The sequence below is a fragment of the Leptosomus discolor genome, chromosome 1, assembly GCF_034619465.1.
Source record: "Leptosomus discolor isolate bLepDis1 chromosome 1, bLepDis1.hap2, whole genome shotgun sequence".
In the NCBI taxonomy this organism is placed as follows: domain Eukaryota; kingdom Metazoa; phylum Chordata; class Aves; order Leptosomiformes; family Leptosomidae; genus Leptosomus; species Leptosomus discolor.
Genome location: NC_141391.1, coordinates 158,006,005 through 158,026,918, shown reverse-complemented (window position 1 = coordinate 158,026,918; position 20,914 = coordinate 158,006,005). Strand labels below are relative to the sequence as shown.

Below are 20,914 nucleotides of genomic sequence, written 5' to 3'. Positions count from 1 at the left end.
ATGCTTCCCAGTACTGTGCACAGGTAGAAATGTCTTCCTTAAGATACTGCCCCTGAATAACATATTTCAGTGAAAGGAAGAGGGAAAAGCAGTCAAGCATAAGACAGAAGTTACAGCCAAGAATAACTGGTGGTAAAACGCAAATACTAACAATGTTAATCAACAATGCGTCACAAAAACGTGATCTTTAGCAGCAGAAAGTGGCATACTAAATTGCTCATAAGACAAGGCTAATAAATTCCTGTCACATTGGAATTGAGTGACACGTAACTTAGAATTAGGGGAACTTGTCCTTACTGCTAGAGACAAGCTTCTCACTTGTACCTGTTACCTCCCAATTTAATTTGAAGTATTTGTTAGCACTGATAACCCAGCCCTAAGGTGGTGACTGGCAGAGTGAAAAGCACCTGATTGACAGGCAGTGCTGCAAAAGAATATTTATTTACAAACTAACTAGGCTACATGGCAAAAGGATAAAAATGTAAATCATTACAATTTTACTTCTCTGTTTATTATTCCAATGCAAACCATGGAATCTGTTAGCTAGTTAGGTTGACACTTCTTGGCTGAACCCACGTACATTTCTTCTGCTTACTCCCTTGGAATTACAATCCTCTCCCTCCAAATGAACCTTCTGCACAGCCAAGAGTAAGGAAGTCCCAGTAAGCATCAGCTCCCCTTTTCCACGCTTGCATAAACATTTCTCTTGCCTTAACTTCAAGCTGCAGGCAATGGGTCAGCACACTTCCTATGTGCATCCACAGGTTCCAGTGGTGTTCTTTATTTAATGAAAGCATTTCTTTTAATAATATTAAGTTCAGTAATCTCTTTTTAATTACACTTAAAATCTGACTCAAAAAACTACCTGGTGACACATTTCTCCTCAGTACCAATGCCCACTAATGGGAGTATTTGAAAATCCAACACTTAAATCATGATGTAAAAATCCAATTAGGCATGTGCTTTGATCAGGGTTTGCCTGCTTCACCACCAGTTCCAGCTGAAGAGGCACACCAACATTAACCGTAAAGAATGGCCCAGCACGGAGTAGCACACTGGCATAGTTTGCATGCCAGCACCACCACAGCCAGCAAAACAGACAAAGAGGGCAGCAGGTTCATGGCAGAAGACAAGGAAGCAACAGAAACCATGACCTTCAACGTACTTGCATGTCACCAGCTAACACTGCCAGGGACTGCACACTTGGAAAGTCAGTCCTGCCCCTCCACAAACATGTGTCAGGCTATATGTGTCCATTTAGCAGAAAGTAACTAATTTTCCTTTGATAAACATTCATAATGAAATAGATTTCCCTAGTAGGGGCTCTTCCCCCTCAACAGAATAAGATCAGCTAACCTACACGCCCTTAACCCCCCAACCTTTTATCTCTTACATCCATCTCTTCCCAAACTGTGGTCTTAAATATTGTAACAATGCTGCAAATCCCAGGATTACACCAGATGTTGTTCTGGTCATCTGAAGAATAACTAACTGCACCAAGTCTGAAGAAGTAGCTGCTCAGCAGGCATGGGGTGTTCCTGGCTATAACTGCTACATGTTTCCACGCTGTGGTTTGAGATGCCTTTCCTCCCCCTCCCCCAAAGCATCTTTGCATTTAACATCAAAACTGGGAAAGTCTAAAAGCCAAGATGAACTGTAAACCATTACACAAAACATGAAACCTTTATGATCATGGCAGTGGAACAACTGGCACAGCAAATTGTTCTCACTGCCTACCACTTGTTTCTGGGCTCCTCTGCAGTGCAAGGCCATCTGTGATGCCTGTCACAAGAGCTTTTTTCAGAAGTTTGTAAGATAGTAAATCATGAAAACAAGCTAGAAACCCTCCTGCCAGGGCCCTGCGAGCACCAACAGACCTTGGTTGTCCTGACCAATCTCCCTAAGAACCCCTGTCCACAAGCCCCTGTGTCTAACCTCAGGCCTGGGCACCCAGTCCTGACCTAAGCTATGTCACAGGCAGCCCTATGTCCAGCCTTTTCTCCTGATGTCCAAACTTACTGGCTGGTCTTCTTAGATGGACATCATACCTTCTTTATAGTTAGGCCCTGTTTTCTGGGTGGATATACTCAACTTGTTACCTCACCCTAACTCGGACCACAACCAGAGCCTGTCACCACCGTGCTTGGCTGCCATAGGGCTGCACCCCATCACTAAGGGTACTTCCCACCCTGGGCTCATCCTCAACTCCCATCTCATCCCCTCTCACGGGGAGCCCTGCTCCTGCTGTCCCGACACCTATATTCCCCCCATGTTAAAAGAAAAAGCAAAGTTGCAGTGTTTGCAAGAATACATTGACTTTCTCACCAGGAAGTAAAAAATCTGGACCCCAACAATAAAAAGAGGTGGAAAATACCACTCACTTTATTAATGATTTATGCCTCTAGTTTAATCACACACCACAGTATAAGGCAATTCACCTGGCGTCTGTTCAAGCTACTAAGTTTCAGGCTTACAACTGAATGGCCATGTCTTTGGGCATGAACAGGGTGCAGACAGGGACACGCAAGTTGGGAAGAGAATGGTCCTGGTGATAGAGGTGCAACTCCCGGCTCCTCCAACCACTTCCTGAATGGTTATAGCTACATGCTAGGAAGGAGGTTAATGTTAGTGATTTGGCCATTTTACTGTAACCTAGTCTCCCAGTAAAGCAAACTACCAACAAAAGCCACTGTTAGCAGCACTGTTCAAGAACAGTGATGGGGCACAGCTCATCCTCACACAGATGCCTGAGTCCACGCTGCTCATGGTGGCAGCTCAGCCTAATGCCCTGCAAAGCAGGGCATCTGCCTATGCTAGGAAGGAAGCCAGCTGACCAACTTACCCAGCACAAGCTCGTGGTGTTGGTATACAAGACAGGCAGTGAAGAAACAGTGGGAAGCTATGGACAATCTATGCCTGGTTCATCATGCCACAGACAGGGACATGTGTATCCTTACTTCAGCAGTAGTGAAAGCATGAGTGTCCTCTCCATCCACATCTGAGCTCTCCATGAAACCTGTATCTGCACACAAGCCCATTTCAAAGCAATGCAGAAATGAAGTGGTAATTGGGGTCAAACACAGGCTCACACTTGAGTTTGAAATAACCTGTCAGAATTCCCAGTTTTGGTAGCCAGCAACTGTTTCCAGCAATAACCTGCTTTTCTATTGTGCTGGGGCTACCCCCTACCTATGTTGAACTGGATAAGTTCAGAGCAGCTCTATTACACGTCAGTGTTGCCACTGCATGTGAGGCTCATCAGGCTCCTGCCCTCAAGATTTGGTCTGTGGTGTGCCTGCCACAGGACTCTGCTCCAGCAGAGCCACGAAGGCAGAGATTACCCTAGTGCAGAAGAAGAGCAAGGACAGAGACAAAAGCAAAGCAGGAACTGATGCCTCCTTCCTGCTAGCTAATTGCTATGATCCACTGGAATATGAACTCCGATCTTTGCACCCTCTGTTCCGGATGAAAATCCTTCACAAGAAGGCCCAGTCATACATTAGCTATGGATGCAGAAACATAAACACATGCTTCTCAGATCATGTTCATTAACAGCATGATCCCCTTGCAGCTGCCTTGCTTGCACACGAGAAAGTGAGATGCAATTGGGTCCTAAGTGCTTATTTTGTATTGTACTGATAAGATTATTGGCAGCCTGGGAAGACAAAGCTTCCCTCCTTCCTGGGGTCAACCTCTTTTCCCTAAGGATCATCTTATAACAATGACAAAACAAGCAGAAAGTAAAATAAACCCCAAGTCTTATTCCCTGAACTTGACAACGTCTTCGCTTGTTAAAAAATGGCAAGCCTGCTTGCCAAAGGGCACAGAACAGATGCGAACTGAAAGGGCTACTATATAAATTAAACATACAAACACTAGTTGTCTGCTCAAAAATCAGCTCCTTTAATTTCCACATGGGCAGTATTTGATGTAGCCATAGTGCCATTCTTACATGCCTTCACTTGAGGACAATGGGTGTAGATTTTTCCAGTTTGCCACATAACTGTGTCGTGCTTAAAACTGCCTACAGCTATAAAAGATGACAAACATGACACAACCCTGCTATTTCCAGCAAGGAAATTAAACATTAAAAAAAAAAAAAAAAGACTCCACATGTATTTTTAGGCTATAACTGAAATTTTTAAATTAGCCCCTCTCCTGAACATTCGAACGCAGATGTAGTGTGCTGGCAATCTAGTACCAGCCATAACTCGTGACTGAGCAACATTTTTCATAATTCAATGCAAAATTAATCTCTGACAGATGAGCAAGAAGCAAACAAAGTCCAGAATTTCGCAGATGCAGGTACGTTTTTTGCTACACTTGTTTGACCATGAGGGGGGACAGAGACTTACAGATCAGCAGGTGAGGGAAAAGGCAGGAAGAGAAGTATTCTTAGATGCCTCGCATTGCTTGACAAAAGGTCTGTCTCTTCACAACACCTAAGTGCAGCTCATAGCCTACAGCTGCTAGTCCCGTACTTGTGGGAAACAGTCACACACGTTCAGCAAGATAGATGGTAGGTTTTTTTGTTTACATTTGCACGACTGAGGTAGAAAATATCCTTTCAAACTTGTTAAGTAGCAGGTATTATAAATAATCAAGTTTCTCCACACCTTGAACAGCACTGCATGAAACATTACTTCTGATGCCCCAGACATCCACAGGAACTGAAGATGGTAGATTTAAATCTGAGGCTGTTCCAAGCAGTCACAAACACATTTGTAAAATGCTGTACCAGAGACGTCCATTTCAAGGAATTAACACCAGCAATGTCCCACAGACACCACAGAAAACATGGAGGTCTAAAAGGGAAGGATTTGGGAGAGCATGTCAGCAGCTGCAGCCCCTCACATACATCACTGATGTTACTTCTTTGATATAAGTGATAGGAACTTTGACCTTAAAATTGCAATAAAATAAGAATGAGAAAAGTGCAGGGACAATATATTTTACAGAGAGGCAATATTTTAATTTACAGACATGTTAATCATGGGTGTGTGAGTAAAAACCCAGGATGGATCATGTGCAACAGCCTTGACTGACACTTAAGAGCTTTGCTGACACAGGAAGACCATAGAAAGGGTATGGTTTTAGTGTATCTTATCTCTCTTTCTCTTATTTTTTTTAAATAAACTTAGATTTGCTGGCAAAACCTCTAGGCAACCTGGTCACAAAGGCAAAAGAACACAAAAACGGAAGAAGCAGGCCTTTTTGTCACCTATATTGATCATCAATCCAACTTCCACAGGCAAAAGCTGCCCAACTATAACACTGTATAGAGTAAGACAGGCTTGCTAGCCCAGAAAAGAGATTTCTAAGCACAGACACAGCCTCCATCTCAATAGACATTTGTATAACACCATTGCCATGACCCTTTCACCTAGACAACCACTCTTTTGTGTTGAGCACTCCAAAGATAACCTTTCCAGATGAAGAAGAAGCTGCCTGTTGCTTAGATAGTGCAAGGGAGAAGGTAGTTGAAGAATAAAATAGCTGAAATGCTGTTTGCAAGAGGCTGGAAAGAACTAGCAGCAGAAACCCAGTTCCCTGAGCTGCAGTGTCCCTCTTCATTTAGGCAACACTATGCCACTAGTCAATGACTACCTCTCTCAAGCAATGGAAGCACCAAAGATGTCAGACAATTCCTATGCAGCAAACTTTGCTGTACTCAGCTTGAAAAGGTGGATATTTTGCTGCTCGCTTCCAAGCTCCACTTATGGAACCTGACTTCAAGCTGGGCATTCAATGCTGAAGTGTTAGAAGACATTAACTAGAATTACTTCCCAAGAGCTAGTGAGGGCCTTTGATGTTTTTCTTCAAGTACACCTTCAACTTCTGATGCAGAAAAGAAAGGCCATTCAGTGTTTGTCAGGGCATACACAGGGAAGATTCACAGAATCACAGAAAGGTAGGGGTTGGAACGGACCTCCAGAAATCATCTAGTCCAACCCTCCTGCCAAAGCAGGTTCACCTAGAGCAGGTTGCACAGGACTGCATCCAGGTGGATTTTGAGTATGTCCGGAGGAGACGACTTCACAGCATCCCTGGGCAGCCTGTTCCAGTGCTCTGTCACCCTTAACGTAAAGAAGTTTTTCGTCATGTTCAGGTGGAACTTCCTCTCCTCCAGTTTGTGCCCGTTGCCCCTTGTCCTGTTGCTGCGCACCACTGAAAAGAACCTGGCCCCATCCTCTTGACACCCACCCTTTAAATATTTATAAGCATTGACAAGACCCCCTCTCAGCCTTCTCTTCTCTAGGCTAAAGAGGCCCAGGTTTCTGAGCCCTTCCTCGTAGGGGAGGTGCTCCAGTCTCCTAATCATCTCAGTAGCCCTCTGCTCCAGTAGTCCCCTATCTCTCAAACTGGGGGGCCCAGAACTAGACACAGCACTCCAGATGTGGCCTCACCAGGGCAGAGTAGAGGGGAGGATAACCTCCTTTTACTGGCTGGCCACACTCTTAATGCACCCCAGGACACCACTGGCCTTCCTGGCCACAAAGGCACTTTGCTGGCTCACGGTCAACTTGTTGTCCACCAGAACTCCCAGGTCCTTCTCCACAGAGCTGCTCTCCAGCAGGTCAACCCCCCATCTGTACTGGTGCTTGGGGTTATTTCTCCCCAAGTGCAGGACCCTACACTTGCCCTTATTGAGCCTCATTAGATTCCTCTCCGCCCAACTCTCCAGCCTGTCCAGGTCTCTCTGAATGGCAGCACAGCCTTCTGGTGTATCAGCCACTTCTCCCAGTTTTGTCATCAGCAAACTTGCTGAGGGTGCACTCTGTCCCTTCATCCGGGTCATTGATGACTATGTTGAACAACAGTGGACCCAGAACCGACGCCTGGGGAACATTGCTAGTTACAGGCCTCCAACTAGACTCTGCACCACTAATCACAACTCTCTGAGCTCTGTCCTTCAGCCAGTTCTCAACCCACCTCACTGTCCACTCGTCTATACCACACTTCCTAAGCTTACCTATGAGGATGTGGTAGGAAACAGTGTCAAAAGCCTTGCTGAAGTCCAGGTAGACAACATTCACTGCTTTCCCCTCATCCACCCAGCCAGTCATGCCATCATAGAAGGCTATCAGGTTGGTCAAGCATAATTTCCTCTTGGTGAATCCATGCTGATTACTCCTGATAATCCTCTTTTCCTCCACCTGTTTAGAGACAACAGCCAGAATGAGCTGTTCCATCACCTTTCCAGGGATGCAGTGAGGCTGACTGGCCTGTAGTTACCCAGATCCTCCTTCCTGAAGACTGGAGTGACATTGGCTTTCCTCCAGTTCTCAGGCAGTTCTGTCCTCCATGACCTTTCAAAGATGATTGAGAGCAGCCTAGCAATAGCACCTGCCAGATCCCTCAGCACTCACAGGTGCATCCTATCAGGGCCGATGGATTTGTAGTGTCCAGTCCACCTAAGAGATCTCTAACCCAATCCTTGACCAAGGGGCAGTCTTCCTTCCTCCAGACTTCCTCTCCTACTTCCAAGGTCCGGGATTCCTAATGACCAGCCTCAGCAGTAAAGACTGAGGCAAAGAAGGCATTCAGTAACTCTGCCTTCTCCATATCCTCCACCACCAGGGCACCCGCCTCATTCAGCAGTGGGCATCCACATTTTCCCTGGTCTTCCTTTTGCTACTGATGTATTTGGAGAATACTTTCTTATTGTCTTTGACACTTCTAGCCAGACTTAATTCCAAGTGGTCCTTAGCCTTCCCTGTTGCATCCCTGCATACTCTGACAATATTTCTATATTCTTCCGAAGTGGCCAGTCCCTTTTTCCACATGTTGTAAACTTCCTTCTTCCCTTTTGAGTGTTTCCAGGAGCTCCTTGCTCATCCAAGCAGGCCTTCCACCTCTTTTGCTCGACTTCTTCCTCATAAGGATGCATCAGTTTTGGGCTTGGAGGAAATGGTGCTTCAATAGCAACCAGCTCTCTTGGGCCCCCCTACCTTCTAGAACCCTAGCCCATGGGATCCCTCTAAGTAGGTCTTCCAAGTTGCTGAAGTTAGCTCCCTTGAAATTCAGGGTTGCAATCCTACCGATTGCCCTGCTTCTTCCATGCAGAATTCTGAACTCTACCATCTCGTGGTCACTACAGTCAAGGCTGCCCCCAACCTCAACATCCCTGACCAGTCCTTCTTTGTTTGTTAGTATGAGGTCCAACAGCACACCCCTCCTCGTTGGTTCCTCCACGATCTGAGTCAAAAAGTTATCAATGTTTTGCAGGAACCTCTTGGACTGTGGTTGCTTGGCTGTGTTACTTTTCCAACAAATATCAGGGTAAATCCCTCACGAGAACCAGGGCCCATGACTGTGAGGCTGCTTCCAGCTGTCCGTAGAAGGCTTCATCTCACTCCTTATCCTGGTGAGGTGGCCTATAGTAAACACCCACAACAATGTCTCCCATATCAGCCTGCCTCCTAATTCTTACCCATAAGCTCTCAATGCTTCTTTACACTTTAGAAACCTAAACATAAAGGCAAAACACAGTGAAAAATTAGAAGCAAGAATTGTTTATGTCTCTGCTCTGTAGTACAACCAAGCAGAGCATGTCTGTAGCTTAGCATCAGACTCTGATGCGCTGGGGCACAACTCATGGTCCCGTGGAGACCTTATACAGGAGAGCTCAAAAGGAGCTCTCAAAGTCCCATGTATCTACAGCTGGAGGATTTTCCTGGTGGAGCACTACGAACGACACACAAAGACTGTTCACAACAGTCATCCTCACAAGCCTAGAACACACCTAGATGAGGCTGCAGTGGTGTGCCTTGGGCTGAATGCTGGGACTTTGGTTGTGCGCAACATCTAGTTTGCACTAGTTTGTCTATTCCAAACCTATAAGGGATTACAGCCCTTAGATCATGCAAGCGTCAGGCTCCACAAAACCATCCTACCCTCAAGTTTTATTCCTGAATGTGCCACTAACACCTGGTGGGAAACCATTAACCAAATCCCTGCACACATACCCTTCCTGTCCATGCCTCAGTTTCCCTAGCCGTAGAGTGAAAGAGAAAGCATGAACCTACTTTGTGGAATATTTTTAAGCCTTATGATTAAAGCAAAGTATTACTACCAAAGAAGCAGACTTGGACCCAAACTCTCAAAGATTTCTACAAATACTGCTCCTAACCTGCTGCTAGCAAAAGCTTTCAACTGCAGCAGATAGCAGGAAAGCACAGACTTGCTATTAACCAATATACAACACACATTGCTCGACATTCAGCAGTGTTTCCAGGCTCCCACAATGCTGGAGAAATACACCAGGCACAAATCATTCCGGCAAGGTAAGAGCAGTTGAGGTACAATCTGATGACAAGAGATCCCCTCACAGCTGGAAATGGAGCATGAAATAAATCTCTCTCAGTCACATCACCTCCCAATGAATGTAGAAGCAAGCAAAGGTCTAAAGAGTATAAAGAAAACTAAAACGAAGGGGAAAAAAGTCCATCTAATGATTAGCAATGGGAAACAACCCAAGCCAGTTTGGACATGCAAGAATTATGGACCGTTTCCTTTGGTGCCCAACCGCACTGGAGGGAATGAGACACATTTCTAGCTGCACAAAGAGTTCTCACAGTAAAGTGTTACCATGCTGGTTACAGCATTCTTGAGGCTGTAAGTCACTGACATTATACCGATGTACAGGCTTTGTGCATTACTAATCATTCAGATACTATAGCCCCATGTGTATTTTTCTTTTGAAAACTGTCCTGGCATTCTCTGCAAAAATTCTCCTTTCTCTACTCTGGAAGAAAAGCATTCAGGAAACAGGTAACAGAATGGGGAAAGACTCACCAGAAACACTAATGTAACACCAGAAACAACAAGCTGGATCAAGGCAGCCAAATATGAAGATGATTTTAATTAAATCATGTCTGTCTTATATTATCCATTTCAGCTCATTTAGTATCTCAAAAGAGTTTTATCTCAAAATAGTTAACAGCTCCAGAAGCCCCAACTTTTTCCCATTTTTTTTTTTCTTTAATGCAATTACAATTCTGCTGTCACATCAGAAATATTAATAGCCTTTTCTGCGTAGGATAGAGAAGCTCTACAGTAGGACCAGAAGACTTCGATCATATTGATGGCCTGCATGGCAATGGTTACATATAGCTTATCTGTCAATGTCATTTTCACTGAAACGAATGAAAACAGACAGCACCCCCCCTTCAATACTTCAAGCATGTATCTCTATGGGGGAAAAGCTACCATTCAGTTGAATGCAGAAGTACTCTGTGAAGGACAAGTAAGTGAGAAAGGAGAAAAATCAAAGCTGTTATTCTATTGTATATTGCTCTGTAGGAAGACACAGAGGGACAAATTCTGCTTTTCGTTACAATAGCTTTGATTTCAGAGTTGATATAATCAAGTCAATAGAGCTGACCCAGATTTACAGGGCAGAAACAGTTCAAAGCTCCACCCAAGCCTGCAATCCTATATTTCTACCACCACAGGGGATGTGTACCCTTCATACAATTCAAAAAGCCTCTGCTCTGGCACAGTAGACCAGACCCAGCGCTCACTGAAATTAACTGAAAAGCAACCATTGAATCCTCCAGTCAATCATGCAGACCTCATGCAATTAATCCACCAGCAAATTCAAACCACTCAATGTACTCCTTTCAGAAAAAGTCATAAAAGCTTATGGCTTGCCCAAAACAAAACCCCAAACCCAACAGCCTAGCAGGCAGCCGTGTTCACCCTACTTGAGTTTCCCTAAACTTGCCACAAAGGACCACAAAGTCTGGTTTGGGAAAAGAAGGAAGGTGGAGAGGCAAAGATCAGCCAGCGTGGTCCCAGGATTGCCAGTGTAGTGGTGACAGGAACTCTGCACAACGTCCAGCTGACTGATCCGCCAAAAATCCCTAAACCAGGAGTGGGACATACCAATGCTTGGGAGGCAGAGTATGTGTGTCAATAGCCACTCTGATTCTCTGATGTATTTGTCCCAGTTGATCAGCAGTTACATCAGCTTCATAATTATGTGCACATACACACAATTAACTCCAAAGATAAATTGCTTATCCCCATCTGGAGACTCAAATATAATTCAGAAGTTAAGAGAAAAATACAGGCTTTATCAGTTTTATATTTATTATCCCAACTGACACATTTTATTAATCACTAAGTGTTTAAAAAGTGTTAATTCCCTCCCCCTCAGTTACTATAAATTCTCCGCTCTCACTTCCAACACAGGGTGTAAAAATACAGATTACTAGAAGGACATATTCGGCTCCTGGTACCCACAAGTGTGGGTGTGGAATGTGCTATTCCATGTCAGGTCACTCCAGATAATACAGACATTTTTGTTCTGCCAGCATACCAACCAACTTTAAAGCACAATAATGCAAATAGTCTTTAAAAGGATTTTAACTACCTAAAGCTCTTTGTTTTAAGACAAGGTATTACAGTAGAGCTCATCCATGGGATCCAATTATAGTCACCTTATTATTATATGTCTACCTTCCCTAATCCAAAAATCCCTACAAGTTATCCATTTTAAACTTTGACACCCCCCCCCTTAGATAATAATTTATTAGCCAAAAAAAGCATGAAAATGACAGCTACCATGTCATTTGTTACGTGAATTCAGAAGGCATTACTCCAAATGCCTTCTGAATTCACCTTTTTACCATTCGGAAAACATATCCTGAATTGTCAGAATGTCTTAAAAATGGATAGAAAGTGTTGGCTTTTAAAATAAAGTAGGGAAAAAAACCCACAGTTCTCTGCTTTTTACTGAGTACAATGTGTTTGAGAAGTGGACTGAAACCCAACAAATCCTTTTATTCCTTGTGGATTATTATGTGTGGACTCTGCAATTAAAATCCATCGTCTCCCACTGCTTAGCCAAGTGACATAAAAAGACGCAATCTTTTGAGATTAAGATTACTAAGGATGGCATCTTTTAGCCTGAGACAATATTCAAAGCAGCAGCAGCAGTTCCCATGCAGACCAAGCATGGCTGAGAAGGACCATATCCTATTCTTTCACCTACTAGAGCAGGGAGAGAAGAGGGGCCAGATCCTGCAAAACCACATGCAGATCACTTTACTCACATCCTTGAAATCAAGGCTACTTCTCATGGCAAAACAGCAAACATTTACAGGATGTGAGCATTTCACACCTGTTTTCCCATAGCACAGTCCACCTACCGCCATGACACTTGCTGGATAGAGTTACCTTCTTCCAAACCCCTGGAATCACAGTGCCGTGAGAAATTCTGCTCAATTGCATTGTTTGTATTTTCCATTTCCCCCAGCACCTTCTTTTAAGTTTTTTTTTCATAGGAGTGTGAAGCCCTTGCAGCAGTGATTGATAGTAACGGATGCAAAGTCATCCTTCAATGTCTACAGCCTGGCACAAACAAGATGAAGGCTACCTTGAAGAGGCACTCTTACTGTTTAAGCTGATATACCCCCATAAAAATCCCTGCTCTTCCACAGCCTAGAAAATTCATAAAATCATTACTTCTCTCGAGATGGAAGTTTCCAAACACATATAAATTGAGAAGAAATAACAGAAATGAGAAGCCACACTGACTATACGTTTCAATTAGGAAAATAAGGCACCTACGTGGAGCTCTTGGCACTTCTGGGATTTCTTTTAATACAAAAGAACTTCATACTCCTTGCAGCAGCCTTGTTAGGAGAAAAGGGTTTGCACTTCAGAAATCAATGCATTTGGATTACCTTGAGCGCCAGCTACAAATTTTGTAGGGCAAGAGAAGATGGGTGGGTGCACGTGCACGTCCACACACATTTGTGTAGAACCCTTGTTTAAGTCAACATTTTATAAGTGCTCACACTCAGCTTTTTTAATCTAGAGATTCAAATTTGTCAGGAGGAAAAAAAAATGAAATATTAAGTTTCCAAATCTAGCCTCAGTGTTCATCAGTACACGCTAATGACATTTTACTCCAAAGTTTCCAGTGGCAGCCATCTAATTTTATTTCTTTTAAATAACATACCCTTCTGATGCTTACAAGTTAAATGTTAACACCTCATTTAGGACCTTATTTCTAATGTGTAAAATTAATAACATCAAAAGCAAAGCTGTCATTTACTTTCATTGCCAACATGGGCAAGGTATAAAAAGCAACCAAAAAAAAAAAGCATATTAGTTTAAAATAAAAACAAACCGGATAATTAAATGTGAAATGCATTACGCAGTAACATTTCTTTAATACAGGGAAGCCTCCTTGACTCGCATGGATGCAAAGTTTGCTTGCTGCAAATTAACAAATGCTTGTGCTGCACCTACTTATACCATGCTGTTTAGTCCAAGTCCTGTTAGCCTGTCACAGAAATGAGAGTCCTGTCATCCGCTCTGGCTCTGAGACTTGCCAGCACAAAGCTTTTCAACCCTGTAAGATCATAGAGTGGAACAGGTAAAGCAGGCCAGTTCCCACAGACACATCTGCAATCCCCATGTCCTGTGCAAGGGGGTCCCCACCAGCCCCCAGGGACTGAAGTGGGCATGACAGAAGGGACAGAGCAGAGGACATACACTGCCATGGGATGGTCACCACTCTCCATGCACTTATTCCTTATACATAAAGTGCACAACTTTTGTGCACTGGTTGCCTTTCATTAGGTACTTCCTAGTGATGCTACAGCTGGTGTGACCGCCCAAGAGGACAGTGGGGAGGGAGCTGAAACCTAACAGGCCATTAATATAAAAACTTATGACTTCAGTTTGACAGGAGGGAATGGATCTGCTCCAGACAATTTCACCAACAACTAACTCCTTATTAAGGAGCGTGTGGAGCGGGCAAGTCAACAAGCCACATTCATCGATCTGGCATTAAATGAATAATGGGGGATAACAACATCATGTAAGAGAAGTGACACAGAGTCCAAGTGTATATGCGGTGAATTTTGATTTATTCATGAAACCTTAGTTTCAGGTGCCAAACAATTACATGAAAGGGGAAACACGCTGCATCCTCCACTGATTACATTCACAAAACTGGAATCCAAGAAAATCCCTCTGTCTGGAGGCATGAGCCAGAGATAATTAAGAAGTGAATTCTCTCATTGGTTCACTGTAGTCTCCAGTGGTCTCATCTTCTAGTTAGAGCATGAGGGTTGTGCCAGAAACACCACTTTGTCACATGCGAGCATTCTGCCCACAACAAAAGGATGCTATCTATAACCTGGATACTGAAAGACAAACAATGAGGAATTAACCAAACTCTACAGTTTGAATTGCGACTGTAAGGACAAATACCTACCTCATCCACAAATATCTTACATGAATGGACTCCACAGGGAACAGGAACATCCAACAAAATACAAACGTGCTCTGAAACATTATCCTTGTAATATAGTAGGTGGCTGCTGAATCTAAATGACCCACCACAGACATTTCTATCCCAGACATGCCAGGTCCACAAAAGCACAAAATCCCTGAACTTAATTTTATTTCCTATATGTGAAGGGGAAAACTTTGATTTGAACTGGGCCCTTCACCAATGCATCCACACATGATTTTATGTATGTTGACACTCAGACAAGTCACACAGAACTCAAATGTTTGCCTTGAATAACACAAACAATCTGCAAGAAAAACCATCAGATTCAAACCCTACTGTCCCCCAGCCCTGTCCTTAACTCCCTCAGGCATCAGCCCAAAAGGCTCAAGAGGAAAAAAAACTGTGCTGGAATGACATTCACACAAGGACAACTGCAGCAGCTTTGTCAGGCAGGATTTGATACAGTACGTCTGGCAACAGAGTCAAACAAAATACAGCAGTGCTGGCTTTGGGAAAAAGTAACACGGTTCTAATTTCTTCCAATTCTCTCTTTTAGAATTAGTTACATGGTATAGTACATACAAGATAAACTACCTGTCACTTCTGAAAAGTAATGGAAACAATTCAGAAATATGCTCACCCTATACAGAGATAAAATTGACATACTAGTTGCACCTGATCGACTGTAGAAATTTATTTATAAAAAGCACTGGGCTTTTCTGCTCTATATGCTTTTTTCTAAAGGAAAAATAAAGTCTCCATTCACATTGATTCTATCTCTTAAAAAGTTAGACTTTAGCCAAGTCTTGACACTTTTACATCTGTGAATACAGAGTCAATGCTATGAAAGTCAGCACACAGTTTCCTAATATTGATTCACAGTAAAAAAAAAAATTAAAATCTTATAAAAAACCTACATTGTAGAAATGGTAACTGTGGAGTAATAAATACTCTGATAAATTAAAATTTAATAATACATTGCTGTTGACAGTGTCAGGTAATTTTTGCTTGAACACATTCAGAAACAGAGATTTTTATTTTTTAAGGTCAGCAAGCAGTTGTCACTACACTAATACACACTGCAATAGAAAAAGTTGCTCTTCTAATAGGCATAATATTCACTAACCAAGAAGATTTTCAGAAGATACAAAGAGCAGTTTAACTCTCAACTTCAAGCAGTCCCAGACTATCAGTACCTTTGAGAAGAGGGACCAGAATAAATTTGCTCACGCTGATGATGCAGTCCCATGGAAATCAATGAAAAGCTTATAGGGACAGCAACAAAAAGATACAGCACAGCCCCCTCTCAGGCTCACGGCAGGGTTTCTGCCTGCAACGGGGGGAGATGGATTTCATTGCATTCAATTAAATGAGGGCCAGATTCTTGTGGCTGTCAAATGAACTCTATTTCTCTGTATTCCAAACAGAATAATTTAAAACCAGTATACAGGGCCCATCAAAGGAATGCCATGCACCCACTGCTTTGCAGATCTCATTCCCCTTTATAAGCAGGGGAGAAAGCAAGGATCAGTTGGAAGATGGGAGACCGCTGCACTGATTTTCAAACAGAATGTTCCATCAAAACCAATGGTGAGCCTGTCTTCAGACAGAAGGGAAAAAAAAAAAATCTCATGCGATTTGAGTTGTTCTGACATTTGAGCAAAGGTAGACATCAGCCTTCTGGAAGGAATAAGCAGCTATCAGTCATACGGTGCTGCGTGAGTATCTGAGAAGATCATGGACAGAAGGCAAGTCTGAGGATCTAACCCTTGCTAGCGTCCATAGAAGAACAGTAGCAGTCTAAAACGGGAGAGGGAAAACGGAACAAAACCATCCTGGTCTGCAGTGGAGGGAAAAAAAAAAAAAAAAAAGAAAAAAAATCAGATTTAGAGTAAGTTAGTTTCATAAGCCTGTATCAGGTAAGATAAAGACGGTATTAATTATTCTACCTTTATGTGGAATTTTTCATCTTGAAGGATCCCAGCACATTGTCAGTCTGACCCCAGCCTAGCAGAGCAGCTCCTGCCTGCACTCACTGACACACAGTCCCCCCCACTCACTGCAGCTGGGATGCCTACAGAAGAAAGCACACACATCTGTGGAAGCGTAGGCAGCCTAAGGACTAGTGAGCAAACTGATGTCCCAGGAAAAGCAGCAGATAAAACTATGATGGGCTGCCATATAAAACCCCAAGACTGACCCATTGTACACAGACTATCCAGGAGCCTGCAGCAATAACCACCTTGCACTCAGTCATCCAGATAGCACATGGGGGAAAAGGAAAGAGCTGGGGAAAGTCAGCTCTACATCGCTCTATATCCAGCTACAGCAAACACTGCAGTATGTTTTTTTCTTTTCAGAAAAGGCCAGACAGGCAACAGGAAAACACACTGGAGTCCCCACTGCCATTTCCTCCCTCAGGAAAAAAAACAGTCCCCCGAACCCACAGATAAGTCACAGAAGCCAGGATTATCTCCAAAGTTTTCTTTACGGTGCTGCTGAGCACTAGAGAGCAGCACCATTCACCTTCCCCCACCAACAACTGGTTGGGAAACCTAATTTGGGAGGGTGGGTTCCCCAGCACATAGACAATCTCTGCCAAAATTCAGACAATGCAAAGGTGCAGTAACCGGACAGCACATTTACCACTGGCTTATCATTGAGGAATGGGTATGAAGCCAAAAAAGAACAAGGAGTAGAAAGCACCTGAATATCTTCCAATATGCTGGTATTTGAGATACAGCACAAGGAACACAACATCCCATTCTTTCGCAAAGATAAGGGCTAAGTTCACCTTCCCTGCTTCAGGCTTCGGGTGTGTTTTTGTCATTAGGGGGGTTTGTTTGCTTGTTTTTTCAAGAAAGGCTTCTGTTAATGATGTCATTTTCCTATTTGTTTATCCCAAAGAAAAAAGTCCCAACAGAAATCTGTTTTTCTAGTGTTCCTAGCAAGAGAGCCACATTCAGACCTCCTAAAATCGCAAATACCCATCTATCAGACAAAGACTCGTCCTGTCCCTGAGGAGGGCTGGACTCATCATTTGATGGCCTTCCAGCGTCTTTCACCTTCTGTGTCACACCTAAAATTGTCTGGAAAGCTCTGCAGGCAGAGAACAAGTCTCCAAAAATTCATCAAGAGAACCTGGTGGGTGAAGAAACAACCAGATTTTTAATAAGGAGTTGACACTTCTTGCAAAGAACTTAACCTTCTTTTCCATCCAAAAAGGTTTGGGTGGGAATCTTTCAGCTAACTCCGATTGCAAAGTGCCTACCTTAGAGAGCCCTGCAAGCTACCAACAACAGCAACAGGTGGCAAGCCAGGGTACAAGAGACAGCTCCCCCTGGTAGCCATCCCAAGACACATACTCTAGCATGGACTGGCTGAAATACACGCCCTCCACAACAAAAGGTGTATCGGCCAAGAACTTGAAAGCTCTTAATACCTCCAGCCCATCCCACCTGACACGCACTCTGCCCAGGGTCTGGTTCCAGTGAATTTACACATCCATCAAGAAAGGTTACAAACGTATCTTAAAATAAGGACATAACGCCTCAAAATGACCTGCTACCTGATGCGTATCACATTGGCAGGTCTACTACCTCCTTCTCCCCAGCCCTTCAAGAACTCTGTGTTAATCAATTGCTTGCACCACCAAGATGGTAACACACACAATCACATGATAGACACCTGGTGGAAACAGCTGTTCGAGCCTTCCAAACCATATGTAAACCAAATGGCCACACTCTACATGGCTCTAGATTAGAGTTCGGTAGGTTTCTAGCAGTTTCCACCAGAGAAACGGCCCACAAAAAAGCAGAATCAGTTATGATCAAAAAGGTACAATAAAGACGGACAGGTTGTGATGGCATTTATTTCCAGATCTTCTCCACTCACACTAACAACTTAAGTATGTGTCAAACGGAAAACGGGTACAGATTATCCTCCCAGTGATTTCACAGCTTCGCAGTCCCTCCTTGGAGTTTACGGAAAATCCTTTGAATTGTACTAAAATCTCAGCCTATTTATAGTTTCACAATAGCACGAATATAAATTCGTCGTCTCCAGCAGTTCGCTACAGAGGACACAGAAAACTCTTGAAAGGCGATTTTTCTACATTCAAAAATTCAGAGAAGAATATTTTATTTAATCTCTCACCTACTGCATGCTGAGTTTGTGTTCCAGCAGTATAATCCTTCTGAAACAAGGTGAAATAATAACTCTTGGCCAAATTTTCTGAATACAAACTATATTATCTGTAGGATGCAACCAATGAAAATACCATACTTTTATTAAATTGGTGAAGCTGTGTTAGAACCAATAATTCCACATGGTGCCTTCGAGCCCTAAAATAAAGCCTTCCCCAGGTCTGCTAAGGGCTGAGCACTCCTTGTGAAACCAGTAAGTGTGGAGCAGACACAGCAGGAAAGAAAACAATATGCTAATTTTTCCAAGGAGTTGGCAGGTATTAACACAGATGGGCACCATACGAGAACACATTCATCAAGCAAATGATACCAACTTCGGAGGAGCAGACAGTTGATAGAAAAACGCCAAACGGGACTTGGCTTCACCACAAAACAGCAGATCTACCGATTCCTAATCCTATCAGTGCAATAAGCCTCTACCATTTCACTCCAAAAACTTTCAGGAAAAAATAATTTTTTAATTAACTATCGTTCCGTAGCTACAAGCAGGGAAAGAAAAAGTGAAACTCAGTATGTCCTTTTCCTTTTCAGCAAGCTGCAATTCCCTTTTTTGCTACAGCTCTGCCTGTAGCCACGGTACTCCAGAGCTGGCAGGGGAGATTTACAGGTACGGCTGAGAAGACTCGCCTGCCCAGAAGTGCGGCCGCTATGCTACAGCTCTTGGTCTGCTGAGAGGTATCACTCCCTCTTACAAGCCTCACTCCTCTGCTCAGCTGTCAGATCCCTCCAAAAAACACACCGCAAAGTGCAATTTCCACCTCATTTCTCAGGCAGGAAGGGGAAAAAGAGAGACAGACGGACACATCAAAATTAATCTTTTCTTGCCATGCCGGATGAATTCCGCAGCCAAGCTGCACAAAGCAGTCTCGCTGCAACTCACGATGGATCTGTGCGGGCGGCAGACACCGCACGAAGTTTCCGTGGCCCAAGCCCACCGGCATGGGAAGCAGCAGCCGAGCGCCTTCCACGGGAGCCAGCACCCGCTACCCCCCGCGTAGCTCTACCCCGGCGTCAACCGCGCTTGTACACCGGGGAACTGAAGTCGCACCAGGTGGCCAGGAGTTTGGATCAGGGGTGACGACGCCCCTGTCACCGTGCCCAGCCAGGGGCACCACCAGGGGCTCCTCCGCCGCCCGGACACCCCGGGGTAGGACAGTGCCGGGCAGAAGCGCCCCTGCCGCGGGCAAGGACGGCCCGGGCCGGGCAGCCGCCCCCGCCGCTCCGGTCAACTTGGGCGAGGCGGCCCGAAGTTGCCGCGGGTGCCCCTGGCTGGCCGCGGGGTACCCGACACCCCCAAAACCGAAAAAGCAGTCAAACCGAGGGCCCGCAGCCCCGGCGGCGGATGGGGGGGGGCGGTAGGGTGTCCCCTCTGGGCGGGGAAAGATCCGCGGAGCCGGGCAGCTCCCGGCGCCGCTCTCCGCCGCGGCAGCTCGCGTTCCCCCAAACGCACGACACAAGGCAGAAAATAGTAAATTTTAAAAATAAACCAACTTTTCTCCCTCCCGCGGGAAGTTTCCTGCCGGGACGGCGGGGGGTGGCGAGGCGACCTTCCCGCGGCTGCCCCGGGCGGCGGCCGGGACGGGGCTGCAGGGCATCGCGCCCGCCGCCCAGCCCCGCGCCTGCCGCAGCAGCGCCGGGAAGCGAGAGCCAGGGCCGGCGGCAGCCGCCGAGGGCTCCCGGAGCGCCCGTCACCTGCGCCGGCGGGGAGCGGGACCGGCGCGGAGCCGGGCGCTGCCCTCCACGGGGCCGGTGCCGATGCGGGTGCGGTTGCGGTGCCGGTGCGGTTGCGGCGCGGCGGTGCCGGTGTCCTACCTGGGTGCAACATACTTTGGAAATAGAAGATGACGAGGATGAAGGAGCCCACGGAAGTGACCAGGACCATCCTGCACACCCGGTTCATCCTCATTACTTCCAGCACCGCCGGCTTCATGGCGTTGTCCGGCGGCGCAGAGAGGGGCGGCAGAGAGGGGCGGTGGAGCGCGCACGGCTGGCGCTGAGAGCCGCTCCGCGCCCGCGGCGCTCCGAGGTGCCGGGGAGGAGGAGCCGCCGCCGCGCCGGAGGATGCCCGGGCGCCCGCGCCCCGCACCGGGGGGCGCTAATGCCTGCGTTGGGCGTGACCACGCCGCGCGCTAGGCGGAGGGGCGCTCTGCGCGGCGCGGGGGGGAGGCGGGCCAGGCGGGGAGCCGGGGCGGAGCGCGCCCCCCCCCCTCGCCAAGGGGAGAGATGGTCCCGCCCGGCGGCGGCGGCAGCAGTAGAGGCGGCGGGCGGGGACGCGCCGGGATCCCTCGAGGGGCCACCGCCGCGGGGCGCGTTCCGCGGGGGGAGGGGCGGGGCGTGCCGGGCGCGTGCGGGCGCCGCGAGGGCCAGCGGGCGTCGCCGGCGCTGAGGGAGGCGGCGGCGGCGGCGGGAGCGCCTCTGGGTCCCGGCTATCCTCGCAGGCGGCGGCGGC

The 20,914-nt window shown here is 45.8% G+C and overlaps 1 protein-coding gene across 3 annotated transcripts in view; it reads right to left on the bottom strand.

The window, feature by feature from the left end:
- Positions 1-20,395, bottom strand: part of CHST11 (carbohydrate sulfotransferase 11) — a 173,537-nt gene extending 153,142 nt beyond the window's left edge. For 2 of the 3 annotated variants that reach the window (XM_086468323.1, XM_086468327.1), the window contains exon 1: positions 20,278-20,395. In XM_086468323.1, coding sequence (XP_086324449.1) covers positions 20,278-20,395 — 118 coding nt within the window. The remainder of the gene's footprint in view (positions 1-20,277) is intronic. The other variant, XM_086468333.1, reaches the window with a different exon arrangement.
- Between the last annotated feature and the right edge of the window lie 519 nt (positions 20,396-20,914).